Source organism: Grampus griseus, assembly GCF_964374135.1.
Source record: "Grampus griseus genome assembly, chromosome: 9".
In the NCBI taxonomy this organism is placed as follows: domain Eukaryota; kingdom Metazoa; phylum Chordata; class Mammalia; order Artiodactyla; family Delphinidae; genus Grampus; species Grampus griseus.
The window spans coordinates 46612153-46636750 of NC_139003.1; the positions used below are offsets into that span (position 1 = coordinate 46612153).

At 41.1% G+C, this 24598-nt stretch overlaps 1 protein-coding gene across 3 annotated transcripts in view; it reads right to left on the reverse strand.

Moving 5' to 3' along the window:
• Nucleotides 1-24598, reverse strand: part of CHN2 (chimerin 2) — a gene marked incomplete at its 5' end in the record, with an annotated part of 331632 nt that overhangs the window by 149222 nt on the left and 157812 nt on the right. For 2 of the 3 annotated variants that reach the window (XM_082661915.1, XM_082661914.1), the window contains 2 exons: nt 11461-11516; nt 20754-20792. In XM_082661915.1, the coding sequence (XP_082518041.1) occupies nt 11461-11516; nt 20754-20792 (95 nt within the window). Of the gene's footprint in view, nt 1-11460; nt 11517-20753; nt 20793-24598 lie in introns of those variants that run through there. The other variant, XM_082661916.1, reaches the window with a different exon arrangement.

Sequence of the window (24598 nt, forward strand, 5' to 3'; positions counted from 1 at the left end):
GAACAAATATTTCAAATAATTACCTTAAATGTAAATGGATTAAATGCTCCAACCAAAAGACACTGGCTTGCTGAATGGATACAAAAACAAGACCCATATATACGCTGTCTACAAGAGACCCACTTCAGGCATAGGGACACATTCAGACTGAAAGTGAGGGGATGGAAAAAGATATTCCATGCAAATGGAAATCAAAAGAAAGCTGGAGTAGCAATACTCATATCAGATAAAATAGACTTTAAAATAAAGAAGGTTACAAGAGACAGGGAAGGATACTACATAATGATCAAGGGATCAATCCAAGAAGATATAACAATTATGAATATATATGCACCCAACATAGGAGCACCTCAACACATAAGGCAACTGCTAATAGTTGTAAAAGAGGAAATCAACAGTAACACAATAATAGTGGGGGACTTTAACACCTCACTTACACAAATGGACAGATCATCCAAAAAGAAAATTAATAAGGAAACACAAGCTTTAAATGACACAGTAGACCAGATAGATTTAATTGATATTTATAGGACATTCCATCCAAAACCAGCAGATTACACTTTCTTCTCAAGTGTGCATGAAACATTCTCCCGGATAGATCACATCTTAGGTCACAAATCAAGCCTCAGTAAATTTAAGAAAACTGAAATCATATCAAGATCTGTTCTGACCACAATGCTATGAGATTAGAAATCAATTACAGGGAAAAAAATGTAAAAAACACAAACACGTGAAGGCTAAACAATACGTTACTAAATAACCAAGAGATCACTGAAGAAATCAAAAAGGAAATCAAAAAATACCTCGAGACAAATGACAATGAAAACGTGATGATCCAAAACCTATGGTATGCAGCAAAAGCAGTTCTAAGAGGGAAGTTTATAGCTATACAAGCCTACCTCAAGAAACAAGAAAAATATCAAATAAACAATCTAACCTTACACCTAAAGGAATTAGAGAAAGAAGAACAAACAAAACCCAAAGTTAGTAGAAGGAAAGAAATCATAAAGTCAGAGCAGAAATAAATGAAATAGAAACAAAGAAAACAGTAGCAAAGATCAATAAAATTAAAAGCTGGTTCTTTGAGAAGATAAACAAAATTGATAAACCATTAGCCAGACTCATCAAGAAAAAGAGGGAGAGGACTCAAATCAATAAAATTAGGAATGAAAAAGGAGAAGTTACAACAGACACTGCAGAAATACAAAGCATCCTGAGAGACTACTACAAGCAACTCTTTTCCAATAAAATGGACAACCTGGAAGAAATAGACAAATTCTTAGAAAGGTATAACCTTCCAAGGCTGAACCAGGAAGAAATAGAAAATATGAACAGACCAATCACAAGTAATCAAACTGAAACTGTGATTAAAAATCTTCCAATAAACAGAAATCCAGAACCAGATGGCTTCACAGGTGAATTCTATCAAACATTTAGAGAAGAGCTAACACCCATTCTTCTCAAACTCTTCCAAAAAACTGCAGAGGAAGGAACACTCCCAAACTCATTCTATGAGGCCACCGTCACCCTGATACCAAAACCAGACAAAGATACTACAAAAAAAAAGAAAATTACAGGGCTTCCCTGGTGGCGCAGTGGTTGAGAGTCCGCCTGCCGATGCAGGGGACATGGGTTCGCGCCCCGGTCCGGGAAGATCCCACATGCCGCGGAGCGGCTGGGTCCGTGAGCCATGGCCGCTGAGCCTGCGCGTCCGGAGCCTGTGCTCCGCAACGGGACAGGCCACAACAGTGACAGGCCCGCGTACCGCAAAAAAAAAAAAAAAAAGAAAATTACAGACCAATATTACTGATGAATATAGATGCAAAAATCCTCAACAAAATACTAGCAAACAGAATCCAGCAACACATTAAAAGGATCATACAGCATGATCAAGTGGGATGTATCCCAGGGATGCAAGGATTCTTCAATATATGCAAATCAATCAATGTGATACACCTTATTAACAGATTGAAGAATAAAAACCATATGATCATCTCAATAGATGCAGAGAAAGCTTTTGAAAACATTCAACACCCATTTATGATAAAAACTCTCCAGAAAGTGGGCATAGAGGGAAACTACCTCAACATAATAAAGGCCATATATGACAAACCCACAGCAAACGTCATTCTCAATGGTGAAAAACTGAAAGCATTTCCTCTAGGATCAGGAACAAGACAAGGATGTCCACTCTCACCACTATTATTCAACATAGCTTTGGAAGTCCTAGCCATGGCAATCAGAGAAGAAAAAGAAATAAAAGGAATACAAATTTGAAAAGAAGTAAAGCTGTCACTGTTTGCAGATGATACTATACATAGAGAATCCTAAAGATGCCACCAGAAAACTACTAGAGCTAATCAATGAATTTGGTAAAGTTGCAGGATACAATATTAATGCACAGAAATCTCTTGCATTCCTATACACTAATGATGAAAAATTTGAAAGAGAAATTAAGGAAACACTCCCATTTACCATTGCAACAAAAAGAATAAAGTACCTAGGAATAAATCTACCTAGGGAGACAAAAGACCTGTATGCAGAAAACTATAAGACACTGTTGAAAGAAATTAAAGATGATACCAACAGATGGAGAGATATACCATGCTCCTGGATTGGAAGAATCAATATTGTGAAAATGACTATACTAACCAAAGTAATCTACAGATTCAATGCAATCCCTATCAAATTACCAATGGCATTTTTTACAGAACTAGAACAAAAAATGTTAAAATTTGTATGGAGACACAAAAGACCCCGAATAGCCACAGCAGTCTTGAGGGAAAAAAAAACAGAGCTGGAGGAATCAGACTCCCTGACTTCAGACTATACTACAGTATAGTCTGCTACAGTAATCAAGCTACAGTAATCAAGACAACATGGTACTGGCACAAAAACAGAAATATAGATAATGGAACAGGATAGAAAGCCCAGAGATAAACCCAGGCACCTATGGTCAACTGATCTTTGACAAAGGAGACAAGGATATACAATGGAGAAAAGACAGTGTCTTCAATAAGTGGTGCTGGGAGGGGCTTCCCTGGTGGCGCAGTGGTTGAGAGTCTGCCTGCCGATGCAGGGAACGCGGGTTCGTGCCCCGGTCCGGGAAGATCCCACATGCCGCGGAGCGGCTGGGCCCGTGAGCCATGGCCGCTAAGCCTGTGCGTCCAGAGCCTGTGCTCCGCAACGGGAGAGGCCACAACAGTGAGAGGCCTGCGTACCGCAAAAAAAAAAAAAAAAAAAAAAAAAAAAAAAAAAGTGGTGTTGGGAAGACTGGACAGCTACACATAAAAGAATGAAATTAGAACATTCCCTAACACCATACACTAAAATAAACTCAAAATGGGTTAGAGATCTAAATGTAAGACCAGACACTATAAAACTCTAGAGGAAAACATAGGAAGAACACTCTTTGACATAAATCACAGCAAGATCTTTTTTGATCCACCTCCTAGAGTTAAAAACAAAAATAAACAAATGGGACCTAATGAAACTTCAAAGCTTTTGCAAAGCAAAGGAAACTACAAACAAGATGAAAAGGCAACCCTCAGAATGGGAGAAAATATTTGCAAATGAATCAACGGACAAAGGATTAATCTCCAAAATATATAAATAGCTCATGCAGCTCAATATTAAAAAAACAAACAACCGAATCCAAAAATGGACAGAAGACCTAAATAGACATTTCTCCAAAGAAGACATACAGATGGCCAAGGGGCACATGAAAAGCTGCTCAACATCACTAATTATCAGAGAAATGCAAATCAAAACTACAATGAGGTATCACCTCACACCAGTTAGAATGGGCATCATCAAAAAGTCTACAAACAATAAATGTTGGAGAGGGTGTGGAGAAAAGGGAACCCTCTTGCCCTGTTGGTGGTAATGTAAATTGATACTGTTCTCTATGGAGAACAATATGGAGTTTCCTTAAAGAACTAAAAATAGAACTACCGTATGATCCAGCAATCCCACTACTGGGCATATACCCAGAGAAAACCATAATTCGCAAAGACACATGCACCCCAATGTTCATTGCAGCACTATTTACAATAGCCAGGTCATGGAAGCAACCTAAATGCTCATCGACAGACGACTGGATAAAGAAGATGTGGTACATATATACAATGGAATATTACTCAGCCATAAAAAGGAATGAAATTGGGTCATTTGTAGAGACGTGGATGAATCTAGAGACTGTCATACAGAGTGAAATAAGTCAGAAAGAGAGAAACAAATATCGTATATTAACGCATATATGTGGAACCTAGAAAAATGGTACAGATGAACCGGTTTGCAGGGCAGAAATTGAGACACAGATGTAGAGAACAAACGTATGGACACCAAGGGGGGGAGCAGCAGGGGGTGGGGGGTGGAGTGGTGGTGTGATGAATTGGGAGATTGGGATTGACATGTATACACTGATGTGGATGAAACTGATGACTAATAAGAACCTGCTGTATAAAAAAATAAATAAAACAGAATTCAAAAACTCAAAATAAAATAAAATACGAATTCACGTGAAAATTTTTTTAAAAAGGTGCACATTTAAAAAAAAAAGAAATTTTACTTCTTATCAATCACTGTTAATTCTCCCTCATTTTCCTTATTCTGTTTTAAGGAGAAAAACCTTCTACTTTTGCCTCAACTTTCACTCAACTTATATATATATGCTGTTCCTTGGGGGCCCTCTCCACTTTAGCCATCTGTCCTCTCGAATTGGAGCCTCTGAGCATCTGAATTGTATAGCAGCTTGTCCTCAAGAGCCCTTATCCACTCCTCACGATATCACCTTGGAAATGAATAAATATTTTCTAGGTGCAAACGTGCAAAATCTGTGTTACACTAGAAGGAATTCAGAATATTCCAAGGAGAGTAAAATTTTTGGAAGGTTATGTATTTTGGTAGATGGCCTCACTTGTTAATTAAAAAAAAAGCAGCTTTTTATTTAAAGCAGCAGAAAACTTGGTTTTATCTTTAGAAAGAAAATAAAACTCATATGTCTAAAATTTTTTTTCTAACATTAGTTTTATGAGGTTTTCCCCCTTTACAACAGTGGGTCTACAAGCAAAGTGAGTCTAGCTGAGGATGAAATCACATCAGCATCAAAACGCCTGACTGCATTAGGGAGTGAGATGAAAGCCTGGGGGGGAATAATGATGGGGAACGCCTTTGATTCTAGGTTGTGTCAATAGTAAGGGGAGAAAAGAGACCAGTGGAGAAAGTCTAGGATGAAAAGAAGAGAAATATTTCTGACCAGGGAAGAAATAGCCTTCTGATTACTACACATGAAGCCAATTAAAAGGTAATGGGATTGATTTTTGTTTGTGGCTTAAAGAATCAATCTCATTACGTTAAAGACAAATCGTATAGATGTCTTGAATCAGTAGTTTTCAAAAAAACATTTATTTTCAGTGAATAGAAGAAGAAAAGGGGGAGGATGGTAGAATATTAGAAAACCCCTCTCAGTTTACTTTAAATCTGTGATTTGAAATGTACTGAGCTAGTTGAGAATGATACAGCCAATCAGTATGGCTTGTTAAGATCTTCCAGACGTGTCTAAGACAAGAGAAACGCCTAAAGCTACAAGACTCTAAGATGTGAAATCTAGGTATGGTGAATGAAAACTTAAAAGCCTAATGATAAAATGAAATGCTCTTATAGGCTTAAAAGGGCAGTTTTTACAAATAAAGGTAGAAGGGATGAAATGGGTAGATATTTAGGAACACCAAAAGCTAGAGAAAATGCACAAAAAGGGGGAAGGGGTACTTACGGTAATATTTAAAAAGTGAATACAATTCACTAGGAGGTAAAATAAGGTACTACGGCAACTTAAGATAGTTCACTGTCATCTGTACTTGGCTTAACCTCTGACAATCAAGAAAAAAAAAAGGTTCTACAAAAGTGAATTGTAGAAATTCAGTTCTACAATTCACTTTTGCATTAAAAAAAAAACTTCCAAAATACTCTGTGGTAAGGGAGAGGGGAAGTAAAGCCTCATAAAATGGAGAACAATTTGAAATGATAGCATGTAATTTATTTCTCTGCTTTGAAATTGCTTTTTATAATCCCATATTCACTACAACAATTTCAAAAAAGAATGACAAATGACACCAAATCTTTTACAGTCATAAAAGAATTTCTGCATATTTTGTATTCTTCAGGTAATTCTTGGGGACCTTGCAAGTAAATCTTGACGTTTGGCCTTTTGGAAAGGCCAAAAAGAAAGTCAGAATGTTCCAGGAAAAAGTATTAGTCCATGTTTACGTAAGAACCTTAACAACAGCCAGAAAGTTCAACTCACTCCCCTAATAACAGCATTGAGTAAATCTGATATGCTATTAGTAATAGTTTGAGAATTCTAAGTTCCTTATGTTAGCAGTCTCTATCCTTTTTTTCATCATTTTACCATATATTTACTGATTACCCACTGCTGCTTGGCCCTGGGTTTAATGCTAGGGAAGTACTTATGATTAAGACTGGTGACATCTCTGGAGCTTGTATTATCCTGGAGAGAGATGTACAAGCAACAAGAAAACAGTTAAATATGATCAAAAGTATACTAGAGCATGTATTAAGTCCTATAAACAAAATAAATAGGGTGAAACGAGAGAGAAGATCTGTAGGTGCTAAATTTTAGGGGGTTCAAGGAGGGCTTTATTAGGTGAAATCTGATCTGAAACTTGGACACGCAGAGAACTCGAGGACAAGAATTCCAGGCAAAGGGCAAATGCAAAGGCCCTGTGGTAGCAGCACTATGATCTGTTTGATGAATAGGAGCAAGACCTAGTGGGGCTGCAAGGCAGTGCACTCCGAGAAGGATGCTACAGACAGGGCAGTGAGGAAGGCAGGAGCCACACCATGGCTCAGAGCCACGGCAAGAGGTCTTGCTTTTTTTTTCTTTTATTTATTTCTAAATTAATTTATTTATTTGTTTTTATTTTTGGCTGCGTTGGGTCTTCGTTGCTGCGCACAGGCTTTCTCTAGGTGTGGCGAGCGGGGGCCACTCTTTGTTGCGGTGTGCGGGCTTCTCATTGCGGTGGCTTCTCTTGTTGCGGAGCACCGGCACTGGGCACACGGGCTTCAGTAGTTGTGGCTCATGGGCTCTAGGCGCGCAGGCTCAGTAGTTGTGGCTCACGGGCTCTAGGCGCACAGGCTCAGTAGTTGTGGCGCACGGGCTTAGTTGCTCCACCGCATGTGGGATCGTCCTAGACCAGGGCTCGAATCCATGTCCCTTGCATCTGCAGGCAAATTCTCAACCACTGCACCACCAGGGAAGCCCGAGGTCTTGCTTTTATTTTAAGAGCAGTGGGAAGCTGCTGTAGCAGTTGGATTTATATCTAACAATGATGGTTTGGGCTCCTGTTTGAAGAATGGGGTGTGCGTGTGTGTGTGTGTGTGTGTGTGTCAGGGAGAGTGCCAAGAGTGGAAGCAGGGAGATGAGGCTGGAGGTTGCTGAGCAGCAACAACCCAGGTAAGAAACGATGATGGGCCCAAGCCCATGGTAGTCCTGGAGGCAGAGAAGAGTGACAAATGCAAGATATATTTGGAGGTAAATGCAGCTTGCTAAGAGAAAAGGGTGAGGGTAGGAGAGACAGGCATGCAGGTTTCTGAAGTTAGGTGCCATTTAATGGAGTGGGGTCCAGTTCTCCTTTGAGCATTAGGCTAGAGATGGCCGGTGGGACATCTCCCTGAAAAGGTCAAGTAGACAGATGGAGCGAGGTGTTTGGAGCCCAGGGGAGAGGTCTTAGCTAGAGATGCAAATTTAGTAGTCGATATTCTGCACTATTCCTAGCATACCACCCAGGCACACATTTGGTGATTAATAAATGCTTATGTGACGACTGATTGATAATTGACAGAAAGGGCAAGTGAGAATTTTGCATACCGGAAGATGTTCTGAATCTCTTGGCACGGAGCGCTCGGGAAATGCCGGTAGAGAAGAGTGCCAGGTGCCGTAGCTGCTCAGTAAATATTAATTTAGCACGATGAATCTCAAGAAAGCCATGGACTATTATTTCAGTAACTGACCCTCCCTGGCTTAACTGGCGCCAGAGCCGTTGTTCAGCCACTTGTTCCTTCTGTTCCTCACCCTCAGTATCTTTTTACATGGCAGCTTAATCCCTGACCCAGGAATCGTGCTTGGTTCTTCATCACTGCCTTTTTGGCCCTCACATCCAGAGAATACTGTCATTGCTGTGACTCTGTCCCTAATGACTGTCTCAGAACTTGCTCTCCACAGATTTCTGAATCTGCCATGAGTCATCAACAGTGAGTACCTCTGATGTGCCAGGCACCATTCTAGACACTTGACACATAGATCCCACTTATAACATCCTGTGCAGTAGCTGTTGGCCCTGGGGGGTAGACCTTAATCCCCCTGAGAGAGTAAGTGCTTGGTTCTAAGTAAGGTAGCCGGAAAGTGGTAGAACAAGGATGCAAAACAAGCCCAGCGGACTCTGCAGCCGGGCTTCCCTTCCTGGGTTTGCAAAACTCACTGGATTTCACCTGCGGAATCAGTCTGTACCCTCGATTGCCTAGTTCTCCAACAAAGTCCATTAGGCGGTTGGTATCCGTCGAGAGCCACCAAGCATTCAAGTCAGGTTGGCCTGTGTCTGTACACTTGAACGACAGTGTTCCATGACTGTAACTGCAGACTCACTTGGTGCTCTAATGTGGGATGTATCACTTTCAGTGGGAGGACCCGAACCTGAGAGAGGCCCATAGCCTGGGAGGTTATTAGTCATCAGAGAAACAAAAGAGATGGAGTGTGTTGGAGCAACACAGCGGGGCAGGCTTGCCAGGGACAAGGTGGCTGAGAGGAGAGGGGCTGGAGACTAAGAAGGAGGGCAGCAAGGTTGTGTGTAAAGTAAAGCGAGGACTCAATGGCTAGCTGAGGGATAAGATGGCAAAGACACAGAAAAAATCATAACTCACTGTTCAAAAGAAATAGCCTTATGGCCTTATGTAAATATGTTAATAAAGCTTCAGTCTTTCTGGCCACACACTCAAACTGAAAGGCTTCTTCATTAGGCATATCCCCGAGCACGCAGGTGTGCTATAAGGCACAGAGCCGTTTGCTAAAACACCCTCTGCAGCAGGAGTGGTTTCACCCGCAACCACTCCTTCACCAGAAGGAGGCCAAGTGCTGGGAGGCCGAGCAGTGTGGGCAGGAATTATTTGCACAGGAGGACAAAGGGCCCTGAAGCTACCCTGGCTGGCGCTCGCCTCGGCAGCACCTGTTCCTTCAGCACACTCGGCCCTGTATCACCTGACATCTGCCTGGCTGGATGGCCCCATGCTGCCTGCTGAGGAAATGGAGTTGATGAATGTCCATTCTGTGTTAGGTTTCCTGGTAGAAATGAGATATGCAATTCCTAGAGGCAAGTTACCTAGGAATCCAGCATCCACCAGGCATAACTTATTAATGAATCAGATTGATAAAGGTCAAAATGTGAAAAGCTTGGTTTAAAATACTAGAGAGAAGGATGAAAAAAGCTGTGCACATGCCATGTCCTTTAGTCACAGCAGATGGTGGTGGCTTGCGGCTCACAGCTCTGCTTTGCTAAGGCCTCTGGGGCACTTCCTTCTGATGCAAGTGTGACATTAAAGAGATAGGCTGTGGACCCTCAGCCCATAGGATGTCTGAAGAGTTTCAGAGGAACCCTGTGAAGAGGCTTCATGAAGCTAATCTGAATCTACCCATCTCCACTGCTAACATTCCACCTGGCTAAGAGGACAACGGACATGGTTCCAAGGGTTTTGAGAAACAAAGAGGTGCTCGGACTCTTTCTCTCTCTCGCTCTCTCTCTCTTTCTATTTCTCTCTCTCTTTCTTTCTGTTCCTTTCTCTCTCTCTCTCTCTCTCTTTTACACCCACCCATAGATAACATCTTAAATATATCTTTAATTACATACAATTAATATGAAACTCAAAGCACCAATAGCCAAGTTCTTTGCTGTATTCCCAACACCTAGATCTAAGTCAGAACAGAGCAGTCTCTCTCTCTCGCTATATATTATATATATAAAAAATAAATGAACAAATGAATATTTACTATATCCCCTTGGGTTTCAAGTTCTAGTGCCCAACCTTACCAGGAGACTTTTTATTAATACCTCTAGGAAGAGACTTTAGTTGTATTTTAATTTTACAAACATTCTTTTCATGGAGACATTTAAACTCCTCTAACTCCCTACACATGGTTTTATTTTTCCTGATGGCAAAATACTAAACGTAAAGTAGGACTGAAAGAATTTTTAACAACTTGTTTCTTATTTCTCACCCCAAATACCCTAATTAAAGCATCTCATTAAAAATTTTGTATTTATCCTATATTTCTCTTACTTGGATATTATTTAATAACCAAAAGACAAGTCAGCAGGGTTAGTGATGGAACAAAATCGTACCACCAAATAAAGATTTGACCTCATCCTGGATTTTTCCTTACAGATCAAATATTTTCTCTTCTCAGGCTATATTTCTGGGATGAGAATGTCCACTCTATTAAAATTCAGATTACTTGATGAACTTCAGTGCCCTTCAACGGAAGTAAAATTTCACATAGAAACACTTATTAAACAGTGGTAAGTTGGCTCTGGGTGTGGGTACATATGTAGCTAAGTCTTTGAGACAGATTCAAAACCAGATCCGGTCAGTCTGCCAGAAAGTACTGATGTTCAAGGAAAAATCTCAAGATTGTTGGAATTAGAGCCTTTCCCTCTGATAAGGCAGATGTGACACTTTAAAAGAAATCTGCTATTCTGTATTTAATTGAAGTCATAATAACAAAAATAGTCAAGGACCCATGGACCTTTGTTTGAAGGATATTGGTCTGGCTGTTAAAGCACCTAGTCAGCATAAAAATAGAAAACAGAGCCTTAGTCCTGTCTTTCAAATCTTGCTGGCATCCCGGATGATAAGAGAACTGATGAGTAAAGGAGGGCTAGGGAAAGTTCTGTGCCTGGTAAGCATTTTTATGAGTCAATATATTTTTAAGCTTATCTCCAAGAATAAAAACCCAGTCACTTTTCTCGTAGGGATTTTTTTTTAATATGACAAAATGTAAAGGTTTGTTAAGTATGGGTGTTGAGAGTATCCAGATATTTATCATTCTCTGCATTTTCTCTTTTGGAAGCATTTCATAATAAAAAAGTGATAAAAGTATCAAAACTGCAGGAACAAAGAAAACAACCAGAACACACATTTTGGAGAGTTTACAAAGGATGCTTAATTTGCCTCTGTAGTAGTGAAAAATGTAAGACTTCTGATTCCAAGTTAGTATTTTTCAAATAATACCTGATTTCAAAATATAGATTATTTAGATGTTAAATTTGGTGACACTTTAACAAACATTAAATGAAATCAACTCCCAGGAAATCTGAAGGTCCTCCAATATGAACAAAGTGCTGACCATTCATCATATTTAACGAGGTGTATTGGAAATAGCTGAGTACTGACCTCCCCAGGGCAAATGATCCTCTTGGGACGAGGGGCCTCTTGCTGTAACTGATATACTGCCAAATATAAAAAGAGAGAATTATAATTAAAGAGCATTAGCACATACCAACATGTCTTCAAACAGTTCCACCTAACCACCTTTCAAGAACTGCAAATTTCTCAACCAAGAAACAAAGGAGATACAGACACATTTTTAGACTAAATAAAGGCAGATCATTTAAATGGAAATTAGTCACAATGAATATAAACGGGCAAAATTGATTTTTTAAAATTCTTATAAGGACAATTTAGTGTCATAATTGTTACTGGCATTGTTCATGTTATGGCTTTCTTGGAAGACTAGATAGGACTAAAATTCTTTCGACAATTTTAAAGATGAAATTGTACTTGTGAGTACCTCGGTAGTAAGATCATGTAATAGGATTCCTGAATCTCAATGCTGATGTTTCTTGACATACCAGGGAAAGACTGGCATTAGAAGAGGAGTGGCATTCTCTGAAATGTTACAGTTATGGACAGAGACACAGCTGATTCTGTGAGTGAATGAAGCCCCAACTCATTTCTCTTTTCACAAGTTCCATTTTTGCCCTGTCCATCACCACGGATACTTATCTACTTGACTATTTCCCACCCACTGTCATTCCTTTTGCTTGGGCCCTTTAGTATCTTAAATAATAATAACTCTCTTATATCCTGTTTTAAAGACAGGCTTTCAGGCTTGGGCATGGAGGAAAGCAGGTAACTGTATACAAAAATGTAATTTATCAGAATATTATTTGTAATTTTTCAGACTATAATGAGTGATTTTCTGCTGCTCAGTTAGTTTGATTACTTCTCTTAGAGGAAAAGCTCTACGCAGGTACCTTGGGATTCTACTTCCATGGAAATAGAGGTTGAAAATAAACCTCCTTGATATTATCTTCAGAATCTTGAAGAGGGAATAATTAATGTCAAATAAATCTATGAATCATATCATAGAATACATCTATGAAAAGTTAAAAACTAGATCACATAAAGTCTTCTAGAAAATGTAGTAAGAGAAGCAAAAACTTCTGGCTTATCTTAGGTCTAAAAATTAAAAGAAGAAATTTTAATTGAAGGGCAGATGGAAACAGAGGTGGAAATGATGGGATATATTTTGTACCTATGGCTCCCCAATGCCTTCAGCTCAACATGGTTATTTTCTTACCTAATTAAGGGTAGATGACTCAGCTTCCTAACAGAGAAGAAACCATCTAACCCTCATATGGATGTTTTAACGTGTCGCATTTCTAAGCTTAGGTTGCCCACACTAATGATGATGCCTGTGTCACTTAAGGACAACTGTAGCCATGTATCAGAGACAGGTCAGAGAAGGCTCCTTGTGCAGGAGGAAACATGAGGAAGAATTGGCTAAAAATAGAGAAATAGTTTTGGACATTCCACTGACTCTCCCACTAGAGCCCATGCTCTCCTTAAATCACGACAGAGTCTGCATGGAATCCTGTATTCCTCTCGAATGAGCTACAACACCAACTAACTGCTTTTCAGCAGGGTTTTGCTGTTAATGAGTGTAAAGGGAACCAAAGGGGGCGTCTCCTAGAATCACAGAGCTTTAGAGCAATTGCAGAACCCACATCCAGAGAATCTTATCCTCTCTTCTCTTCCCATTGTCAATGCCCTCGGAAGCCAGCAGTTATATGTGGGGGGCATGGCTGGAACAGTTTTGTGAACACCGTTTTTAATGCTTCCCTCGAAGGCGGCAAAGGAAGTACAGCTGTTATGAGAGAAGCATTTTAAGCTAAGCGCACCTTTGCAATTCATATCGGCAAATATTTGAACATCTGCCGTAGAACAGATACCACAGACAGCATTATGTGGAGGCTGTGAGGATGGAGGGGAAGAGAGAAGAGAAGGGAACCAGCATATCGAGTACCTGTCATGTGGCAGGAACAATGTCTTATTGAACCTTCACAAGAGCTCCGAGGACAGAACGTATCATTACCATTCTCATATTTTATATGAGGAAATAAGTGCCCAGAAGTGAAATATTTGCCCCAGACCAACCAGCTAAAATGTATCCTTTCGATTCCAAAGCCCAGGTTTATTTTTCTATGCCTCAGGGCCTTTGCACTTGCTGTGCCCTCCACCTGGATTGCACTTTCCCAAGATGTTTAGATGGCACTCCTCCCCCTTCATTCAGGTCTTCCCTGACTTGCCCGACTTGGTATAAAATTCCATCCCATCACTCCGCTACCTTTACACCATTTCATGTTTCTTCACAGTACTCATCACCATTAACACGCTGTATTTGTTTATTTTGTGTGCTGTCTCCCTTGACTAATGTGTAGGCTCTTTGGGGGCAGGGACTTTGTTTTGTCCATGGTGGGACGCTTAGCGCCTAGAACAGTGCTTGGCACATAGTAGATGCTTAATGCATATCTGTATGCATTGACTCATGGGTCACAAGCCATTCCTTCAAGGACACTGATCCAGTGACGGAGATACATGTGGAGAAACAAAACCAGGAAGGGCCAAATGCTTTAATTAAGGGCAGAGGAGGAAGCAGTTCTTTTTACTCAGGTGGTCAGGATGGCTTCCTGAGGGGAGAAGCATGGAGCTCTTCTTGAAGAGTTAGCAGGGTTTCCATAGGTAGAGAAAAGAGAGGAGGGTACAGATAGAGGAAAGAGCCCCAGCAGTAAAAGGGAATGACATGCTGATTGGTCAGTGAGAGTCCAGTGTGCTGTTGCCCCAGGGTGGGCAGATGTGGGAGGAGGCCATGTGGGACTGAACCTTGAAGGTCATGGTAGGAAGCATGGACGTTCTTCTGTCAGCAACGGGGGGACAGTGACGTGTTTTGAGCAGGGAGGTGACATGATCTGGTCTGTTTCAGAATAATGACAATAAGGATAAGACTGTTCAGAAAAATAGAAGTTCTCATTTTCTGGAGACCTACTGTGTGCCAGACACCTTATCTACATTTCCTCATTTACTCCTCCCAACAAACCTCCAAGGTAACTGTTATTCTCCACCTCAGTGACAAAGCAGTGGAGACGTCAAGCTGTGAAGGAGCTCAAGGTCACGCAGATAACATGATGAAATCAAGATTTAAGGCCTGATTTCCAGGTCCAAAGGTCTATATTTTTCAGCCTCACCAGTGGCCCCTAAAGCAGATGGTGGAGAGGTCCCAAGTGGGGCTGCTTGCATTAGAATCTTCGAAGAGCTAAAATATAAATTATATAATTATAAAATACAGATTCTCAGACACCATCGTCTCTGGCGATGCTCACTCTGCCAGCCTGGCAAGGGGCCCCGAAATATGTTCTTTTTAAAGGTCTTTGGGAGATTCCAACACACAGTCAGGAGTGGGGGCCACTGCCCTTTGCTTCACTGAAGGAAGGATTGGAGGGGGATCCTTGGAGGCAGGGAAGCAAAAGAGAACTGTATGTTAGTTGTACGTAAAGGAGATCCTGAAAGTACGAGTTAGGACAACACTAAGAGGAGGTGAGTTGATTGCAGAGGGGGGTGGCCAGGGCTGGATTACAAACTGAATGGAGGAAAGGGCCTTGAATGCTTGAAAGATTGAGACGCCATTAACAATCACAGAGGTTACAGGAGAAGGAATGTAAGGGACAGTTCCTCTCCTGTGTCAACAGGCTAAAGCCCTTAGCTGTATCCTCTGAGTAAAGAGATACATGGTCAGTTCACCAGTCTTACAACTGGAAACTTTGGTGGGGGGGTCCCTGAAAAACCCTCAAGCCAGGGGTGCCACCTCTCCTTGCTGGTCTCTGGGCAGCACACATCATTAATCAATCATTATTTTTCAGTGAGCAGGTCTCAGGATCTACAAAATCTGCTCAGTGCTGTTCCAAGCAATAGAAATGACGAAGCCTGTTTGCCATCTGAATAATATGTCTCTATAAAGATAATGAGATGACAACCGATTGCCATGGCAGCCACAGAAGAAGATGGGGCCCTAGACTCTATCTCAGCTTCAGCCCCAGTCCCTCATTTTCAAGGTTGGCTATAACGAAACAAACATCCACGAGGCCCATTTAATAGAACTGAAACATGTCACATAATCTTGAAAATGTCGTTTCTTGAATTTTCTTTGTTCAACAAACCCACGTCACAAGCAAAATGCAATAACACATGGCACTGCTTGGGTGATTCTGTGCGCTAAGGGGCGAGATGACGGACTGTGCTTCTGCAATGCTCCACATCTGTCCCAGGCACTCCCCAGCCCTGGGTCCTTGCAGCACAAGAGAGAATTCTTATTCTGGAATAAGCTGTTAGGCAGGGGGATGGGGTGGGGATGGTCACTAGGGAACGTGGAGGTAAGAGAAGGGGATCCCCTGCTCCCCAGGAAACCTGAAGCAGATTGAGAAATCAAGAGCTAACTGAGAGAGTGTTTTATTTTTTTCTTCAGTAAGAAAACTCGGCTCATCCTCTGGTAACACAACCCCATGGAGGCCAAGTGAAAGCCCTGGCCTGGGTGATGCTAAGCCCAGTCCAAACCCGTCAGCTACTAAGAGACCCTGCAGGGATGTCCTCTAACAGCCACTTATCACTTAAGAGGACATGTGGATCCAGGAGCCGAACCTGGCCACTTGGCTGTGACACTGACCCAGCACCACCCCGCTCACTGCCCACGTCTTCCCAGTTTTCATGGGAAAAAACTCACGGGTGTGAGTAGGAAATAGCAGGGGCTTTCAATGGCCTCTAGGCTGAGCCCCACTTCCAGGCAGCTGTGTGCAGGCCTTGTCTTGCTCACAGAATGTCCAGTTTTACTGGGGAGGGAGTTCTCCTCTTGTCCCATGGCACAGTGAAAGCCTGAGGATGAGGCTGTGTAGACTTGAACCAGGGGGTCTCAGGCCTAAGTGTGTATAAGAAGCACCTGTGGGGTGTGAGAAATTGCAGATCCCCCCACTCTTGCAATTCAGAAATCTGGCGTCGGGCTGAGGTTATTAATAATATTTATTAATAATTAATAAATAATAAATTTATTAATAATAGTTATTATAACTATTCTCCCCAGGTGACTCTGATGCAGGGGGCCTATGGATCAGAATTCTGAGGTTCTAAACTCCTCCTTAGAAAAACAGGCACAAGCTGTGACTGCCTGACCTGCTGCCCAGGAGAGTCTCTGGGGAGAGATGTTGGCCACAGCATCTGCTGCTTAATTGGCACTTGGCCTGTTAAACAATAAAATCTTTCAGAGTGTACCCATGGTGGTTGGCTTTTAAACTCATCTGCTTAGTTCATAGTTCTGGCTTAAAGTTTAGAATGTGGCTTTACTTTATTTTTAAAGTAAAGTTGAAAATAGCTTTTTTTTAAGAATTGAAACCAAATACTTCTCAGTGATTTCACCAGTGTTTTGGGGTTTGGTCTTGAGTATTAAGGACTAGATGTAGATATATGATACTTTGGGACAAGATTATTCTTACCAAATAATCAGCTCAGGAAGTGATAGCATTAGCTTCTAAGAAAGAAAGGGGAGCAGGACAGGCAGGAACTTAAGGGACTTCATGTGGCATCACTGTTCTTTGAGTCAAGATGGATCTTATCCATCCTTGCGGTCCCACAGCTCAAAGCACACTGCCTGGTCTAAGGCAAAGACTTAATATACATTTGTTGAATGAATGAATGAATAAATTAATAAGCAATCTACTTTACAGAAAGTATTTAGAGAGTTGATTTCTAAGGTTCCTTATTCTTCTAAATTTCTAAATCAGACATTCGTTGGTTGCCTTCTAGGCATCCATTTCCATCTTCCCCATTTTAACGGTACTCCAAAGCTTCCAGTCACTCCTGTGTAATCCCTCCTGAGTTCCAGTGGTGAGCCCTGATGGGTTTAGGGCAGTTAGTATATCTCAACTCTCTGACCACAGTGATGAAGTCAGGGTTGGGAACCCATGTCAAATAGGGCTGAGACTCAATTCCTGTTGCTCTTAAATGTGGATGTGGTAGCCCTGGTGCTATTGGTAGCTCTCTGGGGGTTACAAGAGAAAAGCCTACTAACAGTGGAGACAAACCTAGGAAAGTAGAGCCGAGAAAGCAAGAGGTACACATTGGGTTCTAGTAATGTCATTTGAGTTGCTGGACCAAGTCATGCCTGAAGCCAGTGCCTCTAGACTTTTTGCTTATGTCAATCAATGCGCTTGAGAGGAATATTCTGTTACTTGCACCTAAGAGCATTGCAATTAGCATTAAAATTTAAAAACAGCTTCTTAAAGTGGATCATTATGAGGCAGACTAATTTTCTTTTAGGAATAACGTTATAATTGGGACTAAGGCTTCATAATAAGAATCTGATATCAAATAAGTCAATATTAACAGCCAACAATAGGTGATGGATGAAAGCAAAGACATACCTATATACTCCTATAATCATTGTAAACCATCAGTTTTCAAACCAAGTCCTATAATATGGCAAAAATGAACTGCATCTGGTAAATGTATGAGAAATTTCCAAGTACCGAATAAACGCCAGAGCTAGAAAATTAAGTGTGTGATGGGCAAGTATGGATTCCATAGATGGTATGTTAATGAGTTTGACATCAACAAGTAAAATTAATCTCTGAAAGTATGGTCTGTGAGTATTTCAAAGAGAAACAACTTGGTGATTCCTGAGGTTCAGAATGGGTTTACCAACAGGTTATTTAAAAACAAACAAATTTCATATTCTGATAGGTTTGTTGGATTTTCAGATAAGGAAAATACTATTGTTTTAACATACTTGGATATTAACATGTATCTCATGAAGTTCTTCAAGACCCTCGGATTTCTTCTCCTTATTTATCCTTCAAGACCCACATGCAAATTTAACCTCTTTTATAAAGTCTTCTCTAATCCCAGGAGGTAGAGAAGCAGCATATTGTTGCTTCAGTCCATCTGCATGTTAATTGGTTACATCTGTCTCCCTTTCTCGACTGTAAATTGGAGGAAAGTATGGGCCACATTTTAGCTGCTGTTGATTCCTAAAGCTTATCCTAATGCTTATAATGTATGTCTGCTGAAAGACCAAATGAGTAGATGATAAACTTGGGAATAAGAGGGAGTAGCATGAGCTTGGTAATGATATTGTTAGATGAGTTTATAGTAGTCCAACACCCTAACTCAAAGAATTAATGGACTCAGGACAACCAAAAGAGAGTGCTTTCCCAGTAGTACCCTGTGGATCTTCGATCAACCTGTTTTTGATGCCGTGGATGGCCCTGCTGTTGGCATACTCCCTTCAGTTGTAGAGTTCTGCATCACTAGAGACCCTCAAATACAGCCTGGATGACTATTAGTTGAGTATAATAAAGAGGAACTTCATATATGTCATTAGGTTTGTATTAAATGGACTCAACTATCCCTTCTGCATCTAAAGTTTTATGATCCTAGAGCAAATTAAGCACACGCACACACACAACTTGCTTAGATCAAAAAATCAAACTTAAAACCAATATACTCTGGTAAAATTGATATTGGAACAGGTAAATAACAACACCTTTTCTGGTTTCCTTAGGACATAAAAGTGCTTTTAAGGGATACACTGGGTGGCCCAAGGTCTCTTAGCAAAAAGTGAAATGAATTTGAGCCAGTGCCATCTTCTCGCTTCGGTAAAGCTCTCTGCGGTGGCATTCACTCAACAAATATTTATTGCGTAGTTAACGTATGCAAGGCTGTGTGTAAGGCAGTGTGCAAGGAACAGTGAGTCACGGGACCCCCAATACCCTCACTACAGATATTTCGTTGATTTACTGTCAGAGCGCTTCACACTCCATTAGGAAACAAACAAAAACATCCAATTACTTAGTCATTAGCATTGCCTTTTAAAACAGAAGATCAGAATGCATAACATTAGATTGGAAGGGCCCTTAGAGACCCAGCACCACCCCTTTATTTCACAGATGGAAGAACAGACTCATGTAATAAAGAATGAGGTGCCTCTCTATATGCTGAAATAGGAAGATAAAAACAAGGTATTTGCGAAGTGAAACAAGCAAGTTGAAGGACACCGGGTACAGCATAAACCCATTTTTACAAAAGGGAACAACACAAACTATTAGGCATGTGTATTTTAAACACTTGGAAAGATATGCTTTCCAAAATTGACAGGGTCAGTGACTGGAAAAGAGGAGTGGAACATGGGGTGAGAGCTGGTATGTGGCCTATGGGAAATTTTTGCTCCCAGCTTTATGTATTTCTCTAATGTTCGTCTTTTATGTAGTTTTGTATTGCTTTTGTAAAAAATACTTACATACACAGGTATATGCATATGTGTGTCTGTGTGTATGTATATACTTATCTATATACTTATGTATACAATTTTAAATAGAAGGAAAAAAAGATTGGCAAATTGCAGCCTGTCAGTCTGGCTTGCTTCTGGGCTCCACTCTGAATGCCACTCCAAGGTTTCTCATAAAACCTCTGCCAAGTTACTGAACCCCTCTGAGCTGTGGTTTCTTTGTACGTGAAACAGGGATAAGGGTGGTACTGGTCGCTTAGGGCTGTGGTGCGATTTACGACTTGAGGCACAGAGCTAGCGTGCTGGCTGGCACACTCCAGGTCTCAACAGGTGGCAGAAACAAGGGCAACGTCAATAATGATAGAAATAATTATTCTTATTATTGCTGTCTAGAAGCAGAGCCTGAATGAGAGCCTGTTCCCCTGGCTCTCAGCACAGTGGGCTCCCCACACCACACTCCTCCCCTCTGTCACTGGAGAATTACTTAGTCAGGCGGATGATACTAAGGAAACAGAAAACCAGCTTGAGGTGATGACAAGTGCCTGCCTTCATGAGGGGAGACGGATTGATGATGGATGATCAGATAATGATCTCCGTTTCTAAGGAGTCACCCTTAGTGACCAAACATTATCCATTGCTATCTGTTAATTTTTCTGTGGTAAATGTCATTTGATATTACAGCTTTAAGATGAACAGCCAGGAACATAATTCATGGAAGTCAACACACTTACCCTTGCTGACCAACTGTGAATAAAAAAGAGGAAGGGAGGATGGAAAGAAGGAAGGAAGGAAGACAAGGAAAGTCCCAAAGAAAGGTAGAGAGTCAGAATGTCCATCTTTTTTTTTCCCTAAGCATTTCCCTAAGCGGGTCACAGGCAGCTGGCTCTCCGAGGTCCTGGCCAGGGGACAGGGCTCTTCCAGTTCTCTCTGACCAATATCTTTCCTTAGCAGAGAAAGAGAGATTTGGGTTTGCAGTGCTGTGATGCGAGAGTTTGTGTGCACTAAATCAACAGCAAAAGTTGTTCAAAAGGCAGGCCGACTAAAGACTTCCGAGGAGGTTATGATTTTAGGTACTCACAGTAGGATTTCCATATTGGAGGCTGGTATTCTTCAGCATCTAGAATAAAAAGAAAGAAAGCAATCTGTCAGCTTGAACATCAAACTGTCAACTTGTGTCTTCTCTGGAGGAACAACTGTCTGTCAGCAGTACTTGCTTTCTGGTCCTGGGGGCCTCTCAGCTCATTTACGGGACAGTTCCAGGCATGAGGGGGGAAGTGTATATGGCAACCCTTGTGGATCCAACACCACTTTCTTCATGTCACTTACCATGACAGAATCAATTGCTTAACCATTTTCATAGAGCCCAGTAAATCAAAAAAGATTTTTAAAGCAATTAACTTGATTGTACCCTCCAGTAATCCTTTCAAACAGTATTTATTTAACTTGGCATAATAAACATATAATTTATCTCACAGATTCCAGTCAGACCTTTAGCCCATTTATCAAGACTCCAGGGCAAGACACAAAGTGGCAAGTATGTTAATATTAAATCTGTTGAAGTTGTACAACTCAACCAACTGAACTCCTCGGTCTGACAGCTGAGACACTGATGATTCAATTGGAATCGCATTATATCCTTGAATTTACTCCAGTTTGTGACTTAGGAAATTTCCAGAAAACCTCTCAGCAATCAGTGTCAGAGTGAAAGAGTTACAACAAAATGGAGAGGATGCAATTGTTATTCATCAATCCAGAAAGCAGACGATGGAGAAAATCTGCTTGTTCAGTCAACTCAACAATCCCAGTGCTGACAGCTGAACTTATAATTTTGACGGAGTTATTAGAGTCCTCCTGAGCTCATAGCTAAGGTCTTGGTAAAACATACTCTAGCTTAAGCAGCCAGGGGGAAAAATCCTTTTCCCCGACTCATAGAATGTTAAGCTGGGGAAGCTTTAAGAGTTCTCTAATTCAGTGCTTTCTGATAAGGAAACTCTGTTTTCGTCATCCTGCACGTCTATGGCATCCCACACCCATCCTTATGCTGCCTTTGTCCTTGTGCTACTGTCACATACTACTTTCATGCAAAGGAACAGAAATTTTCTAATCTCATGCAGTAAGATAGTTTGAGAATTCTTCCCCTCCTGAGAAACAAATATACTTACTATAAATAAAAAGTAACTCAAGAGTGGTGAACTTCCCCAAATCCTACTCAATTACAGTTATGTAGCTTAAATGAAGTTCTTTCACAATTCATACTTGCTTTCTGGGGCCCATCCTATCACAGAGGCAACGAAACACCTCCTAAGATAGTTTCATACAGATGCATCTGGATTCTTAGGCTTGCATCGTCAGGAACCTACCTACGGATCACCAGCCACATAGGCACACACACAAATACAGTGGACTAATAATGGTTTATGCTGTTATTCAAGCCTAGTTTGCTAAATAACAGTGAAGCTCTTAATTCTTTTGTCAAAGTAGACAATGGAATAGTGAGCTTTTAACCTAAAGAAGCAATTAATATCATCTTATATGTGACACAGACCAATTTTAATGGGTTAAGATGAGTGTTTGTTTATAATAACATTCAAATAAAATAAATCATGTTGCCGAGTTTACAACAAAATTCTAGAACCATCCATACAATACCATCTCACCAGAAAAACCAGGTCCTGAATGTTAAAATATTGATGACACCTTCAAAAATATTTTTCAAATATAAAGATTAATATGGATGCGTGCGCGTGCGCGTACACACACACACACACACACACACACACACACACACACACACACACACACACACACACACACACACACACACACACACACACACACACACACCAGACTGCATGGAAGTATGAATCCCTGAGATGTCATCTACCCAAAGCTGTCTTGTTATTTTGGATGAGATTTACTCTATAAGGTAAGTACAATCCCCAGACCAAGAAGTTGTCAAGAATATTCAGAACCTAGAGTGCAGCTTTCTACATAGTCAGGGAAGTTCCCCCCCAAATAAATAGTCTCCTTAATGCAGGTTTTCAAACATAGCTCAGATGCTCAACTTGGATTTCCTAAGGTCTTCTTACCTAAAGTCAGAAGTTTGGATTAGATGGTCTCTCCCTGTTCATTTCAGTCTTGCTCTGTGAAAAACCTAGAATTTTGATTCATCTGAAATGCTGGCTCCTAACTTATAAACTTTCATTTAGGCTTCCCTGCACATAAACACCTTATCCCTTTCTGGTTGCTTCTTGTTGGCAACTGCACACAGAGGTGAAGAAAGCCATCCACAGAGACGGGAGATCACAATGCTCCCTTGCTTAAAATCCTCCAATGTCTCCCATCTGCACTTGGAATAAAATACAAACATTATACTGTGGCCTCCAAGGCCCTGTGTCCTCTGGTCCCTGCCCTCCTCCTTACTCCACTGCAGGCACTGCCCCCCTTTTCATGTATCATCCAGCCATACTGGCCTTCTCTCTCTTCCTAGAACAAGCCAAGTTCTTCTGAGCCCCTGGCCTTGGCTCCTGTGGACCCTCCATGTAAGAACTCTCCTCCAATAGAGCTTTCTTTGCATGGCTGACTTGCTCTGTCATGCAGGGCTCAGCTCAAATGTCACCTCCCATGGGCCACCCCTGCCAATCCTGTGTAAAGCAGCCTTACCCCAACCCCACTCACTCTCCTTCACAGCCACTTATTATTACCATCTGAAATTATTTATTGATTCGTTGGCTTGTTATTACTGGCCTCATCCCACTATTAGCCAAACTCCATACAAGCAGAAATTTTGCCTCGTTCACTTAGGTCTCATCGGCCCTTAGAAGGGTGCCTGACATAACAGACATTCAAACAGCACGTGTTAAATAAATGAACAAACTCTCAGGGTTCATATCTTACCTCTGACAACTATTGGCTGAATAACGAGAAGCATGTTACTCAACTTCTTTTAAGAGCCTCTCAAAACTTATCTTTATAAAACAGAAAAATAAATGTACCGACCTCAGAACCGATCTCTTAGGGCTATTGTGTCAATTAAATGAGATAATATATAGAGAGTTCTTGGGACTGTGCCTGGCAAATAGCAAGTTCTCCATGAAGCCCCACTAATGTTGTCATTGTGCTGTTGTCACTGTTATATCACCCGGTCCTGGTTCTTCCCAGGTGAGCTCAGGCTCTTGTCTTCTCTCGCTTGGCCACAGCCAGTGACTATCTCCATTCTTGCCCCAGACCTGGAGCCTGTAACTAAGTTCCACTGCTGTTGTCATGGAAGGTTTTCCTTTCTCATAAACGCATTCAAAGTGAGAGGCCATTTGTCACGCTTCAGTGGAACAACTATAACTACCTTGGTCTTAGGGATTTGTTTCACGAGCCACTAAAGCAGACTGTCAGGAGGCCTTGGCCAAGAGACAAGGCACAAAACATTTTTATTATGTTGACACGAACCTTTAGCCGCGTCCAACATGGCCCCGCCAACATCACATTTGTCCCAGTTTCACACAATATTTTTTAAAAATCTGCTTTACTCTTGGATAGCCTGACACCGTATATTTTTTTTAAACCTGGAATAGGTTTTCTAGATCATTTAGTTCACCTTCCTCATTTAGCAAATGAGGAACATGAAATGAGAATGATGAAGTGGCTTTCTCAAGGTCATAAAACAAGCGGGAGGCAGAGGTGGGATCAGAGCAGGGAGGTCTGCCCTCCAGCCTCTGACACACTGTCATCCTTACCAGGCAGTCCATCCTACTTTACAGACTAACATCAGGAAAAAAGTTATATAACAGATTTGTTACTGTAATTCTTGTGACGCTCGGAAGAAAAAAATATAATAGAGAAAAGAAAGAAAATCAGTTGTATGAGGCAGGCAATGATAAATATCATATGATACCACTTATATGTGGAATCTAATAAAATGATACAAGT